Genomic DNA, 15,715 nt, shown 5'->3' on the forward strand with positions numbered 1-15,715 from the left:
TTTATGTATCATTGGGATCTTATTAAACCCTTCTGATCTTGGCTAATACACAAGTGATTTAATCATAAATCAATTGTGTATTAGCCTGGTGAAAGAAATACACCAGGTATTTTGCAGAAAACAAATTATATACATTTATTTTACAGAAAACAAATTATGCACTGTGTTCTTACATATCGTGATTATAGGAAACTCGATAAATCAATACACAGAACATACATATTTATTTGAATAACGTAAAAAATAGCTTGTTTTTCTGGGCTGTACACAAACAGACCATTATTTACTAATTTTAGATAAGTGTATCCTGTGATAACAGTAAACAAAGGGTACTTCAGATCAAGGTGATAAATATTTCAACTAAAACTTCTTATTAAGATGTTTTACAGTTAATTGCATCGAGTACTAGTTCTTTTAGATACTGAAGAACCGTTTTGATAATTACTGGAGGTAACCTTGATTTGTTTCTCTTTCTGAAGATCTTCAGTCTCTGACGTCAGTTCAGGTGAGCTTCCTTTAGGAGATTTAACGTAGGTGTGAAAATAAAAGTTCACGAACATAAAAAAATACAGTCCGCATAAGAAGCTTTGCATCACAGAGAATATTCGTGGATAGTCACACTTCTGGATCAAGAGAATCTGAAGAAAGTAGACAGTCAAGAATAACAGTTGAGCCTGAAAAATATGAAAAATAATTTGTTAATTGCTGTACCTTGCTAACAGAATTCGTTGTGTTTAAAAATAGATACATATGTAATGATGAAAATTAAATCAATAATTGTTATCTCCAAGCAAAACTGAAATCCATCGTACGCATGCACTCAGAAACAGAAAATCATTATATTCATCGTTGTCTCCAGATTCAGTTTCTACACTAATAATCTTAACACTCCTAAGTCTTTTGATCGCGTTAGGATAAAAGGTATTCTAATGAATGCTGACTACTTTTTGCAATTTGGTATCCAGTTTTCTGTCTGACTGCTCTCTGCGGGTGATGTTTAATGGTTTCTGGCTTTCAATTTCTCTATTAATGCTGATATTCTCCAATTACATTTCTTTCTCCCACTCCTTTTCTCTTGTATATTAACGATCTTCTTCCACTGAGTCAGAATCCTATCCACAGTTTTGCTGATGACAGCACACTGCATTTGGCCTTCAGTTTGTGAAACCTAGCCCTACACAAACAGCTTCAACTTCTGGAATATCCATGACCAATTCCTTAAATCTGATCTCCAAGTAGTTTTCCAACAGGACAAAGATTACTTAGTTAATTTCAATCCATATGAAACTCAATCCTGTATTATATCTCGCAAAATGTGTCTACTAATCCTATGATTATCTTCAATGACAGCCGGTTTCAAGACAAGATCATATATTTCTATTAGGGTTTACCCTGACTTCTGGTCTCGCTTGGCATAAGTACATCACAAATATTGGTTCCTCCGCATTTAAAAAAACTGGGTTTTAGCTTTATCTCTCGACTTACTTTTCTTCTAAACAGTCTGTAGAAATTTGCAATCCGCCCTACTATGGAATATTGCTGCCACATCTGGGGGGGGGGGTGTCCCTAAACCTCTCTCAGGCTTCTAGACGCCATTAAAAACAGAGAACTCAGGTTAATTAATGACTTATCTCTTATAAAGTCTCTCCACTCTGTCTCACAGACCCACTGTTTCTGCCTCATGTCTTATCTATAGATATTTCCCTGTTCACTGTTCTTCTAAACCGGCATATTATCTTCCAAACCAGTCTGAACATGAGCCGCAACTAATCAAACAACATCCAAATCCAACTTTTATTCTTCTTCCTTAATTATCCTTTCAACTTTTCTTTCCTGGAACAATCTTTCTTCGCGTATATTTCCTGAAAACTGCAATCTACAGAAATTAACGTCAACAAGCATTCAATGATTTCATTCTTCAACCGGTAATAAGTACTATAATTTGTAATGCCTTTCGTGTTTGGGATTTTCATAATAAAATTAAGGTGTACTTATATAATAAATTTTGGAGAAATCACTTAAGTTTTTAACGAACTGTTCTACTTACCATTTGGAACTGGGTAACATATTTTTTCCACCATAAGTACTTTTTTACGTGTGGGCCAAATGCGGACAGAAAGTAGTAGAAGTACATTAATGCATGAACCAAACTATTCAGAAATACAGTTATAGCTCCACTGCCACCTATAGAAAAATACTTCGGTTAAATATTAGCATTCAGAAAAAAAATTATACATTTGGGAAATTTAAAAATTGAAAATTGTATATTTAAGTAAAATTTTCTAATTAAATTCTCCTTCGAGGGGAGCAAAGTTGGTGTTATCAGTATCATCCCCTCAACGGTTGGAAAAGACCTCAGTTCAAATCCTGATAATGATGCTAGGAATTTTACGGGTTTTCTTTTTCACAACGTGGCCATGTTAGTCGGTTTCAAGCGAGAATGCATGGTTTATTCTCCTTGAAATTTGTTTCTTTTGTTCAGCAAACGTCAAATCAACCACAGAACACAATACAGTTCATAATCATATTATATACCGATAAATATGGTCTAAGTTGCTGATGCGCCTAAAATTCTGCAACAACAATAACTAATTAGTCAATTATCGACCAACCATATATCATGGAGATTAAACTTGTGATTCTCAAGCAACACTTAAAGGTATAGCAAAGTTTTTAAAGAGCTGCTATCAACCTCCTGAGTGCTTTTCAAAAACAATTTGCGTTGTATTTTAAAGACATCAATATTTGAAATTTTGAACAATCGTTATAATCATTGTCCATTAAAATCGTAAACAAATTAACGACTTATGAACAAGATATCTGATAGATATATCATTTGACTTGTTTGTTAATGAAAATGTTTATCTGCATAGTACGTCATGTTTGATGTGGATAAATTTTCCTAAATTTTAACGGCATGTGGTAAATAAGTTATCGATCATATTAGAAAAACCCATGGTTATTTTACTTCCTTTTTGCGATAATATGCAGCTGTAAAACTGGATTTTCTGCTGTTTTTTTAGTGAAAATTAACGATTGTCGCTGATAATGGAAAAGGAAATTCTTTTCTCATGTTAGCAAGGCTAAATGATACAACGACGCAGTTCATTTCTGTACCAGCCAAAAAAAACACAAATAAAATAAAATAATAATAAAAATAAATTCGAACTTCCAGAGCAAAACTTGCACATTCTAAAGAAAATTGATTATTCAAAAAATACCAAACTTCATTCGGCAGTGCGCATCTTTATAGCGTTGTAGTAAAGCTGACGCCTGAGTGATTCCTAAACATCATATTTTCTTCTTCCAAGGAATCCATGCACAGCTGATCACCAAGCTGCTAGTTCAGCATCCTGTAGCTTTGTTCGCATACGTCATCCTCAAAGAGGAGTTTCTTTGTTTCAATTCCCGTGAATTCCTTCTTTCAGTTTTGCGTCAGTAAATTGGGAACTTTTCCCTTAGGTAGCAGAACACACACACTACTTTATTCAGAGCCTTAAAAAAAGTCTTCATTAATCCAAGATTTATATGAAAATGTGAAAGAAGAGCCTTTATTTTGTTCAACCAGCATTTCGCGAATCCTTCCTGTAGACCGGCGATTAATTCAATTATCTTATGATTCCCGCAATCATTCCAAGCAAAGTCATGGTACAAAAATGGAAACCGTCAATGTAGCTGCGCTTTTCTGTGCACAATTTTAAGAATTCATTTCTAAATGTGCGCATAAAATTAACTGCAAACAGCTGATATATTTAGTGACGGTAAAAATAATGTTGGCCAGTGTAATAAAATAAAACAGATATGTTAATATTATTCCCATCCCACAAAGCAACAATCCAATTCTGCTTTGAACTTGCCCAGAGACCTCTACCACATTGGAAGCAACGTATTCCAGTCTTCGACAATTCGCTGCCCAAAAAGTGAGCTTCATAAGATCTAGTCTTCTGTTAATCCCTAAAATTCTATACAGTTGTGCTCTGTGTTCATTTCTTATCTACAATGGAGATTAGATCTTTCTTATCCTTGTTACTTAACTCCTTCAACTTCAACAATTAAAACAACTCAGTTAGCGTTCCATAGATGTATAATTGTTAAACCTTGCAGTCAATTCCCCACCCAACTAAGCAATTCTTCATATGGGCACCAATTTGTAATCATCAGTAATCTGATTGCTTGGCTTCGAACACCCTCCAGAAGTTTTGCGGTTTGTTTATACAGTTTTTCAAATGCGGTCTAACCATCTCCCTGTTTAGAGAGAGATAATGACATTCATGGCGATTAATTTTATAATAGTGTCTTGATTAACATTATTCCAAGCGATGTTCAAAATTTCCGTAACTTTTGTGAAGATGGGCAGACTCCATGGACTTCACGGTTTAGGTGATCCTATAAAAGCGCCATTGAGTTTAAGTCAGATGATTAGGATAGCCAGACCATAATTTGTGATACCTCCACATCTAATTTTAGTTACTAGAAAGTCGGGGTACAGCTCTGCTTCGGGTCATCGTCTTGTTGTAACATAAAATTTCTTCCACGTAATCGAAGTCCAGAGGATATTGCATTATGTTCAAGAATGTTTTTATAATAGCTTTTGTTCTTAAAATTCCTTCCATTCTAACGATGTCACCCACTCCAGAAACACAGAAGCAGCCCCAGATCACGATGGAACCGCTACTGTGCTCAACTGTGGGCACTAGAATTGTTGACATTTTTAATTCAGTTAATCGTCTTACATAAACTGTACGCTTGGATCCAAAAGTTTCAAATTTGGATTTATCTATCGAGATTTTACTACACTTCAATTATCCAATGTTGATGGCTCTTAGCCTCCAAGCTAACTGTTTTTTTTCGATTTTCCGGTTTCAATAAAGGTTTTCGGACCGCTACACAACCATGAAGTCCTATTTGTTTAAGACGAAGTTATGCAGTGGATGTAGACACGGGAGTTTCTCTGTTCCTATTGACTTCAGCTCGGATTCGGGGTGCAGAAGTCGTCGATTGCCATTAGAAATCAGTGTTATGGTCTTATCGTTTGCTTTGGTTGTTGCTCGCGATCGTTCTGATTATGGTTTTTCTTTTAAACTACCAGTATCCTTTATTTCTCACTTTATTTCTTGGGATGTTTATGACAAAACACAAAAAAACGCTCTTTCTGAATGACGGGTTTTCGATTTAATATGTTACAACTCTTTCCCTTCAATTTTTATTATTGCAAAACAATCTAGAATCATGTAAAATCTTCTGTAATATTGAAAAATTACCTCCAATTTCTATAGTAGTCTGGAATCATCTTCAACGTTCTACCACATTTAGGAATCTTCTACAGCGTTCTATTACATTCTGCATCTTTCTGGAATATTCGAGAATATTCCAGAAAGGTGTAGAAAAAATTTGTTCTCCACTTGTTTTCCAATTTTTAATAACAGTTGGAAGAAAAGTGTAAATTTAATACGAAATCCTTACCTGGTGCGTACTTAATAATCACCCAAGAGGCTGCAAAAGTCCCACTGTGATGAATAACGTGTAAACGGCTCACGTGAGAAAATTTCTTCCTCAAAACAAAGAATACCTGGAAAACGTGAAGAGAAAATTAGAAAAAATTAAAAATATATTGCCATTACTTAAAGCAGTTTCTAATAAGCTAAATAATGGAAGAAGTGAAGAAAGACACGGCAATACAAAATAACAGTAGTTAGATAAAATACCAAAGGTGAATCACCCTTACCGAGGGCTGTGGATTCTTGGAAGTGTCATCCTTCTTTAAAATGGAACTTAGAGTTGACTGCCTCCTGGTTCATTGTTCTAAACAGCAAGGAAACCCTGTCGAAACCAATCTTTGTTACTACAAAGAAGCTATCTCTACACTCCGGACATCCTCTTGCCTCCCGCTTCTTGGAGAGATCCATCAGTGTAGTGTCGAAGTTCTTGGTCCTCTGTTTTCCATTTCTTTATTAAATAGCTCTTCAGCATGTGCCACTAACAGTTCTTCAACATCATGGTCAAATCGGTATCTAGCTCAGTAGCATTCATAGAGTACAAACTAATTTCATTACAGAAGATTATGGTAGCCGAAAATATGGTAGTATCACTTGAAACTAGCAATCGCTTTGTTGTCCATGGGCTGTGAGATGAATTATTGATGAAATGGTGGCGATGGAGTCCAGCTTCACTACTCCATCACTAGTTCAACTTATCATGTTAACTAAATGACGTGGAGAATTTTCAGTGATCCATGGTGGCTTTATCAGTTCTTGTTGAGATAAATATTTATTGCAGGAAAAAAAAAAAAATTGCAAAAACCACTCTCGGAATAAAACCTTAGTAACCCAAGGTTTTTTTTTTTTTTGTTTGTTTTCCTTCGAAACCGTTGCCCATGGGGAAACTGCAGTCATTCTTGGTGATAAACGACTCCCCATTTCCATTTGATCGCAAGTGGAAATTGAGATAAAAAAAAGAGAATAAAATCAACTTTGTTAACTTACTAATCAGAATTTCAAATCAGCAATCAGCAGATATCGAGAATACACTGTATTGTATTAAATTTCACCTCTGGACTTTAACTAATTTCATTATTGGCTTCACAAGATTCAGCTGAATTCAGCGATATGCACCCAATGAGCATCAATCAGTTGATATGAAGTAATCTTTTGTACGGTAGACTACGAACTCAATAATTTGAGCGAACCGGGTTGAGAACGCTTGCTCTAAAAATATACGATTTCAAAACAATTGTGTAATATTAAATAAGGAATACTTACTGTATCGCTAAATTCCAATAGCTTCGAAAACATAAAGGTCCAGGCAATGATATTTCCCTAAGAGAAACAAACATGCAATAAATGCAATAATTATTCATATAAAAAAGGAAGAAAATTCATATTACTCAGCAGATAGTGGGGCTTCCGATATATTTAAGAAACACATTATACTCTCAAAAGTACTCTCTTATCTAACAATCTAATAGTTCCTTAAAGCAACCCAGCTTAATCGGATTTAGTATTAGTAATAGCAGTGGCAGAATGATGCTAGAAAGCAAGTTTATAGAGACTAAGCCCTAAAAAATAATCAGCTCCTCTGTTCAATCCTTATTTAATCTACCAGTTCCAAAGCATCGCATGGAAGGCTGTACCAACAATCAAACACTATCTGACTGAAATCAAATTTCCCAGCATCTGTCTTGCAGCTATCATTTTCCGATTGAAATTTATGTTCCTTGTGTCCGTTGCCCTAGAAAGAGTAAGGATGTCATCAACGTTGAGGTTACTCAATCCATTTTTCATTCCTCATAGAAAAACTTCAATAAGGTTACCGCACAGGTGCCTAGTTCCTGATGTTGCCATTTACAGAACACAAGTCTTTCTTGCTAAGAATGGTTAATTGCTGTTGCTGCGCTTTAGGCAACGAAACAGACCATATATTTTATGTCTGCAAACAAGAATTCGACTACATTCTGTGTTTGTTGGGCGAAATACAACCCTCCCCTAAGACCGGCTAACTCGGCCATGTTGTGAAACGGCCCATGAAACTTCCTCACGTCATTAATTGGATTCGAGCTCTGATCTTTTTCCAGCCGGTGTGGGGAGAACGGTAATTACATCAATGTGATACCCACGCGGGTTTCTTGGTAAGATTATCCTTTCATGCCGCTAACTAAGTTCCTACTCTTCTCTACACACGTTTCCAACATATCTATATGTTTCCAAAAACGAGGCTTCCAGACCCCTACACAGTACTCAAGATGCTTCCTAACATTTGCCTTATACAACGAGATAATCACCTCTTTGCCTCTGCTCGAAAAATTTCTGCATACCATTAACAGAATCCAATGAACTCTCCCAGAGTTTGACATTACGTTCTCTGCATTACTGAGATAATTTCATGTCGAAATTCATTTCGGCATGAGAGAACGTCATCTCAGAATTCATGTCAGACTCAATAAACTTCATGCCAGAATAATTATCCCTTAAGCTTTTTGATTCTCTCTATCTTGACCTTGGATATTTTTCATTCTCCACTACACAAATGGTGCATTGTTCTGGAATTATTAATTCTCAGATGCAGTACATTACATTTATCAATGTTGAACACCAGTCGCCTTTTTTCAACCCATCCGCCTATGGACGTCTATGGCATATCAAAGATTTATAGGCTGGTACAGTCGCTTATCTCGATAGCTTCTCGGACGTACAGAACTATGTGAGAAGAGTGGTAAATTTCCTCGACGTTAGCGGGATAGGAGCGTGTGTCACTTCCAGTTAATATATCATCGAGAATCAGTTTTTGAATTAGCCACTTCATTTAAAAGTGAACATTGACCTGTTGCTCTTGATGTGGTGACGGTATTGTCGTCAACCAGTCAGAAAACATCGAACAGAGAGACAAGCGTCCAATATCGTTTCATTGGATGGAATATAATGTCTAGAGCGAAAGAGAAAGCTAGATTTATTTTGATGCAGAGAAAGAGGAGGATGCGATATCTGCGACAGGTATGCCGATGCTAAGAGAAGGAGAGATTATAAATTGCCATCAGTGTTATTATTTGAGTTGCTTAAGTATTTTTATTAAAATACAGTATAATATTTCTGGTTATTATATGAACTCATTTAATAAAAATATATACCGTATTTTAAACTTTTATTCCAACTTTTATTCATAAACATTACTTACTCTTGTATATCCATGTGGGTGGGTGGTACTGGACGGTTCGCAGGCCAATATGTTCTTCATATTTATGATCCCATGAAACGACTGCAAAAATAATTCAATTAATTTTATTACAAGTCTCTTTTCAGTTAACAGCGATATAAATTATCACAAGAACAGACATGCTTGTCTAATCAGCCAAAATTCAGAATAGGTATATATAGTGGAGAACTGAAATTTCTTCACTTTTACAGAGTTAGTGACAACTTAATGTTTAGTAGAAAGTTTTAACCGATAAAGATCTCCGTAACTTTATAGCGGTTTCGCCTCGTGTTGCTCTCTCTCTCTCTTGGAGAGGCTGGGTTCAATTTCCGTCTATCACTGGAGGAATTCAATGATACAATAGTTGTAGGTCATCGTGGGTAGCATAGTTTGTATAATTAGAATCCCGTCAATGATGGGAGGAAATTTTATGGGACTTTTTCACAACGTGGTTGAGTTAGTTGGTCGCAGGCAAGGGTAGCATGATTTTTCATCCCGGATTTTTTGTCCAGCAAACATCAAATCGACCACAGAACACGCGCAATTTACAGTCATATTATATACAGCTGAATATGGCCAAGGATCCACTGGGAATATTCTCAATCCCAAGAGGTATACATGTAAAATTCGGATGAAATTAATTTAGAATTCATCCTTGATGTTTAGCAGTTAGACTTATTATTCCTAAGCTCTAAAATCGATACTGGATTCTGTGAAAAAACCAATGACCCCTGTTCGTTTTCAAATAGTATCATTGATGCATAATGTACTGTTGACACACCTTTAGAAAAAAAAAGATAAAACCGTTATCATCTCTTCTATGTTTTCTATCTTTCCGTTTTTTCTACAAGATTGCTTTCTTATGTCCAAAATTCTCTTCCTCAGAATCTCCTCTTTTTGAAGACTTTCTAGAAGATCTTACCTAGGGGTTTTAGGTCAAAACGATGAGAATGAGAACGTTGCCGTCTCTTCTCATTCCAAGTGGACCATGAACAAGCGGGATTTCATTCACTTTCTGCAAAATCAATGTCATTATCAGGCTGGCACAGAAGTTGGTGTACCGCAAAGTAAAAGAGAGAAAGAAAACTGCGTATGCCGAAAGTCACATAAATGTTTTAAATGTTACTTACACTTAGTACAACATTGAGTTTGTACTAATTTTCTTCCAGCACAATGTTTCTTCTTCGTATATATAATAAAAAGCTACACGACACGAAATGTGTGAAACTACATTTGATACAGTATATATAATAAACTATTAAGTAGTTATCATATGCCAGAACTTACATCAACAGCCATTCCTGTGCTAAGTATTATCATGAAGAAATTGTAAATAATCATTGGAACCCGTAGGTCGAATGCTTTTCTGTTCTTCATTAAAGCCGGACCCACAACTTTCGAAAACAACACATAGGATATAGCAATAATGATCATCACATAAGGATTCTTCAACAAAGGATATTCATAGATTTTCTGATCTGTCGAAAGAAAAATAGTAAGCTATCTTATTGAACTTTAAGGCATGCTGTTCATAGGTATTAATTACAAATACAGAATTGTATTTATTTTATTTATTTTTAATAAATTTGTATTTGTATTTGTAATTAATAAATTTGTAATTTATTAATTACAAATACAGTAATTACAAATACAGAATTGAGTTTAAATTTCAATTCTTAATGATACAGCTAATGATCTACTGTACCTCTCAGTGTGTATGTACAAAAGTGTAGCATAAATTGATCCAGATTCCAATTTGGGCTCACACAATAGGAGAAAAAAATTCTCTACTCATGTAATATACTAGTTAAGATCACCATGCATCTTCAGTGTGCGGCAGAAGAAAGAAGCTTGTGTCCTAATTCTGACCCGAATCCAATCGTTGTAAACAGACAAAAACAACTTGCTCTAAAAGAGACTTTAGTAGTAGTAATAATAATAACGATCATCGTGTCAACCACCGATATGGTGCCAAAGACTGTGCATAACAGCCTAGCAGCAATAGGTCTCCCTGCGAACCTACAAGGACCTACAGAAAGTTGCAATCTTGAACACCTGTAGGATAGGGACAGATTCCTCGACCAACAGTAAAACCAGACATAACAACCACCCTGTGTATTTAGTAGCAATACCCGTCACGAGGTGGAACCCCCAATCGTTGAGAAATAATATAAGAGCAATAATAATAATAATAATGTAGTGTCTGCTATGGAGTGTCTTCATCGCCCATCTTTCTGCCTTTGTTTCTCCTGTCTGTGTGACTATGATCCTCTAGTTGAGGTTGAGTGTTTGTCTACATTGCATGGCTCACGAGCGAAGCGCTCTTCCCCGAGACTGAAAAATTCATGTTCGCCATCCAAGACCAGGTAATCAACACCAGAAACTATAGAAAATAGATCGCCCAGGGGCCGGGAGTGTCCGATGACACATGTCCACATGTCGACGATGCCACCTGGCCTCCGAAACGATCCAACATCACCGCGGGATGCAAGGTGATCACCCAGACTGAGTACACCATCAGTCCATCAGAAGATAGCAAGGAAATACTAGTTTATCGAAGAAAGTGTACCGTACTACAAGTACGAACCCCAGGTAGTACTAGAGACCCCTAACCCACAAGCTGTACTGGGAGCGCGCCATAATAACGGATAGGACAATCCCGTACAACAGACCGGACATAACCCTTGTGGACAAGAAGAAAAAGGCTACCTATCTGATTGGCATAGCGGTACCCAACACTGGCAACCTGCAGAAAACCCATGGGGAAAAATCAGGAAATACACGAACCTATGACAGATGATCAAAGAGATGTGGCATATGCAACAACTAACGACCATCCCGGTCATCGTGTCAACCACAGGTATGGTGCCAAAGACCCTACATAACAGCCTAGCAGCAACAGGTCTCCCACCGAACACCTACAAGGAACTCCAAAAAGTCGCAATCCTGAACACCTGTAGGATAGTCAGAGAGTTCCTCGACCAACAGTAACATCAGACATAACAAGCAACCACCCTGTGTACTTGATATCAATACCCGTCACGGGGTAGAACCCCCAATCAGGGAGAAATAATATAAGATCAATAATATGCTCGGTGCATCCAATCTATGATTCTTTCAGGATCATAGATTGGACCCACATCGAGCTTGAGGAAATTATAAGAGTAACCATAATAATGATGTCCAAAAGTCGGTCATTGAAAGACTGACCATAGCCCGTAAAGAAGGAGGGAGGGGATTGATTGACCTCATTGAATAAGAGACGAAGGCGACTAAGAACCTACCGGATTACTTCCAGGAAAGCACAGCACTGATCTACAAAGCCATAAGAAAAATAGATAAAAAAACACAATACTCAACCTCAACTAGAGGCCATAGTCACATAGATAGAAAGATGGGCGATGAAGACACTCCATAGCAGACACTACATTGATCTGGCATAATCTCCATCAAGACTACAGAGGTAACATGGCTTCAAGGCTCGGCTCACGAACGGAAGGCTCTCCCCGAGACCGAGGGATTCATGCTCATCATCCAAGATCAGGTAATCAACAGCAGGAACTATAGAAAATACATCGCCAAGAACACTGGAGTAACAGATAAAACATGTCAATCACACCACCTGCCCCCAGAAACAACCCAGAACATCACCGAGAACACTCACAAACAGGAACAGGTGGCCAGGATAATTGATCAAAGAAAGTGTGCCATATTACAAGTGTGAACCCACCAGTATTCTAGACCCCTGATCATAATACTGGGACCGTGGCACAATAACAGACAAGACGATCCCGCTCACCAGAGAAAACATAACCCTCATCCGGAAGAAGAAAAGAGTTACCTACCTGATCAACTTAAAGGTGTCCAACACCGGCAACTGCCATAAAACGTAACAGAAAAAAAAAAGTAATAAATAGTAATAGTAAACTTGATACCTGCACAAATCATGTGGTAGAAAAAATTTCCATCAACCCAATGTGGCATATGGAACGAGTGATGACCAACCCGATCACCATGTCGCCCACCGGCATCGTGCCAAAACGCTTTCATAAGAACCTTGCAACATTAGGCTCCCCAGAGAACACTTATATGGAACTCCAGAAAGCCACAGTCCTGAGCACCTGAAGGATAGTCAGAGAGTTCTCGACCAACAGTAATAATAATAATCGAACACAAGCTGTCACTTGGTACCTGCACCTATCATGGGGTGGGAAAATGTCCCATAAGGATGAAAAACAATAATAATCAATAGATAATACTAATTCATGTTTAATTAGTATTAGTACTAGCAATGGCCATATGGTGCAAGGAAGCTTATGACTTATGTTGCGACAACCAGGAAAAAAAAAAGAATAAAATAATAATATGAAGAAAATTTTAAAAATTGAATAATTAATAAGAGAAAAGGAAATAGACAACCAATGCGTTTTCCTCCTGCCGTAGGTAATTATCCAGCTGACCTCTGAATTTCCTCAACTTGTCAGCCTCAAACACCCATGCATGTAACTTATTCCAGTAATTTATAACTCACTAGCTAAAATAAAACTTTCTGCAGCCCAGTGTAAACATCTTCCCCCCGGAACTTGAAATTACGGCCCCTTGTTCCGGAATCATTTGAAACCGTGAAAATTTCGTCCTCATTCATTTTGCTTATGCCTCTCAGAGCATTAAACACCTCAATCAAGTCTCCTCTAAGGTGCCTGGTTTCCAAGATCTACAACCCTCACATGGACTCCCTTTTGCCGATCTCACCAGTCGAGTCACCCGTCTTTGGACCATTTCAAGAAGCTCGATGTCTTTCTTTAGTTGCGGTCTCCATACTTGAACACAGTGTTCTAAGTGTGTTGTAACAAGCGCCTTATATAATTGGTTTATTACGTCCTTATCTCTACTAACAGATGCTTGATAAATCATCGACACAACACCATGGGCCTTCCTTGCAACCTGTTTAAAATTCTTGGAGAACTTCATGTCTGACCGTATCGTAAAACTCAAGTCATTTTCCTCCAATATTGGCTTTAATTCAACTCCACCAAGTGTATAAGTTATTTTGGGGTTACAGCTGCCCAGGTGTAAGATCTTGCTCTTTGCAGGATTAGACAAAGCTGCCACTTTTCTGACCATTCTTGAAGTCTATCTAGGTCTCTCTGAAGAAGCTCAGCTTGACAGTGATCATTAACTACTCTACCAATTTTAACGTCATCTGCAAATTTAGACATCACGCCCTCTATCCCTTCATCAATGTCGTTTATGAAAATTAAAAACAACAGTGGTCCTAATACTGATCCTTGGGGAACCCCACTTCTTACATCAACCCAATCTGAGGAATAGCCATTTATCACAACCCTCTGCCTCCTGCCCTGAAGCCATCCTTCTAGCCATCTAAGGATTTTTCCCAGTGATTCCAACCTGTTCCAGCTTATAAAGCAACCGCTCATGTGGGACTGAGTCAAAAGCTTTGCTGAAATCTAAATAAACAATGTCGAAATTATTCCCTAAATCCAGCTCTTGAGTGACCCTTTCGAAATAGCGAACCAGATTTGTTAAACATGATTTTCCCTTTACAAAACCATGCTGAGTATCCTTGAGAATTTCAATTCGATCCAAATGATCCTGAATTCCACGCTTGATCATTGCCTCCACGATTTTCCCTACTACTGAAGTCAGACTGACAGGTCGATAATTTCCCACTTTATTCTTATAACCACCCTTATGTGTAGGAGATACATTGGCACTTTACCAATCCAACTTATCACCATTATAAGACATTAAGGCTTACTTGCGCATTCCATTGGCATGTAGAGGCTCTAATCATAACCTTCACAATCATCTCGGCTGTAGATCAGCCCCATTCTCATCGCGTTCAGGCTGCTTTGATAAGAAGCATGACCCCACCACTCCTTCACCTTCCCTATTTTTGCTAAATACATTATACATACCATACTGAAACCCATCATCCCCTTTAGTGTCCTTGTATAGTTTACTACCCTGACCCCTTCTTCAAAGTTATTTAATCTCGCTTCCCTGGTAATAGCTACCCGCTTATTTGAAACGTTTCTGCAATCAGAACATCTCGCCAATATTAATTTAAGATATCGTAAAATTTACAACAAATTCAGGTATTCAATAATATTTATGAAAGCTCTTAATTAATTAAATTTCTCTTGTAACTTTAATTTCAACTTACCTGGTTCTCCAAATATGACATCGAAAGACAAACTGGCAGGTTTCTCCATGCTGACTCTAAAAAAAATAGAAAACTAGATAACTGATTGTTAATTTACAGTTGGGTTTAAATTTTTATTAGGAGTATTATACATAAAAAATATGATTCGTATATGAACAACGCTGCACATTATTGCAACTCCCCTCATTTAGGCTTTATGACAGAAAAAAAGTGTATTTCGAAAGGTTACCAATGTTTAAAAATTGGTATTTCGGTGTTTTAAATTTAAATGCGACATTTCAATAAAAACTGCTCAATGTATCACGAGAGATACACTTCAGTTAGCGTGGCATATTTAATTCTTTCTCAGATATTGAGAAAGAGTTCTCGAATTATAACCTCGACACAAGAAGAACAGAAATCAAGATCGATTTAAACAAAAAATTACCTGAGGTATCTGGGACAGAACAATCCGACGCTGGTGATGAGATGTTGTAGAAAATCTGCGTAGTAAAACTATCAAAGTACTGTTTAAGCAGAAACATGAAACCTTACTGATCATTCGACAACTTCGCGCACGCGCCGTTGGGTTATTTTTAATGAAAAATAAGCCTACAATCACTATATCTGATGTCACTGATTGGGAGGGAATATTAAGAGATCATTATGAATAACAATGTCAGGCAAACACGCCAACTCAAGGACAAACATCCAATCGAAGAACGATTTTACAGAATTTCCAACAATTTTTTCCAGAATTGAAAGGAACAAAAACTCTTGATTATGTTGTTTGGCAACTAATGGATGCCAATATCGTGATTTTCCTCATATTAAGTCAGAGATGTTTGATTATGACAATCAATA

At 37.1% G+C, this 15,715-nt stretch overlaps 1 protein-coding gene across 1 annotated transcript; it reads right to left on the bottom strand.

Annotated features, from left to right (window-relative positions):
• Positions 1-219: 219 nt before the first annotated feature.
• On the bottom strand, positions 220-15,418 carry LOC150091690 (very long chain fatty acid elongase 7-like). The gene is made up of 8 exons (XM_090376417.1): positions 15,300-15,418; positions 14,873-14,928; positions 9,973-10,163; positions 8,668-8,748; positions 6,759-6,815; positions 5,464-5,569; positions 2,048-2,184; positions 220-674 (listed from the first exon to the last, which is right to left on the bottom strand). The coding sequence occupies exons 2-8, from the start codon at positions 14,919-14,921 to the stop codon at positions 390-392; spliced, it is 906 nt and encodes a 301-aa protein (XP_090232543.1). The 5' UTR covers positions 14,922-14,928; positions 15,300-15,418; the 3' UTR covers positions 220-389.
• Positions 15,419-15,715: the final 297 nt, after the last annotated feature.

This window comes from Mastigoproctus giganteus, chromosome 1 (genome assembly GCF_048544385.1).
Source record: "Mastigoproctus giganteus isolate SK-2022 chromosome 1, ASM4854438v1, whole genome shotgun sequence".
Lineage (NCBI taxonomy): Eukaryota > Metazoa > Arthropoda > Arachnida > Uropygi > Thelyphonidae > Mastigoproctus > Mastigoproctus giganteus.

Excerpts from the sequence above, each read along its gene's own strand:
- LOC150091690 (XM_090376417.1), bottom strand. The coding sequence starts at position 14,921 with ATGGAGAAACCTGCCAGTTTGTCTTTCGATGTCATATTTGGAGAACCA. Across the intron at positions 10,164-14,872 it reads TGTCATATTTGGAGAACCAG|ATCAGAAAATCTATGAATAT; the intron begins GTAAGTTGAAAT and ends TTCTTTCGACAG. Across the intron at positions 6,816-8,667 it reads ACCCACATGGATATACAAGA|GGAAATATCATTGCCTGGAC; the intron begins GTAAGTAATGTT and ends TGTTTCTCTTAG.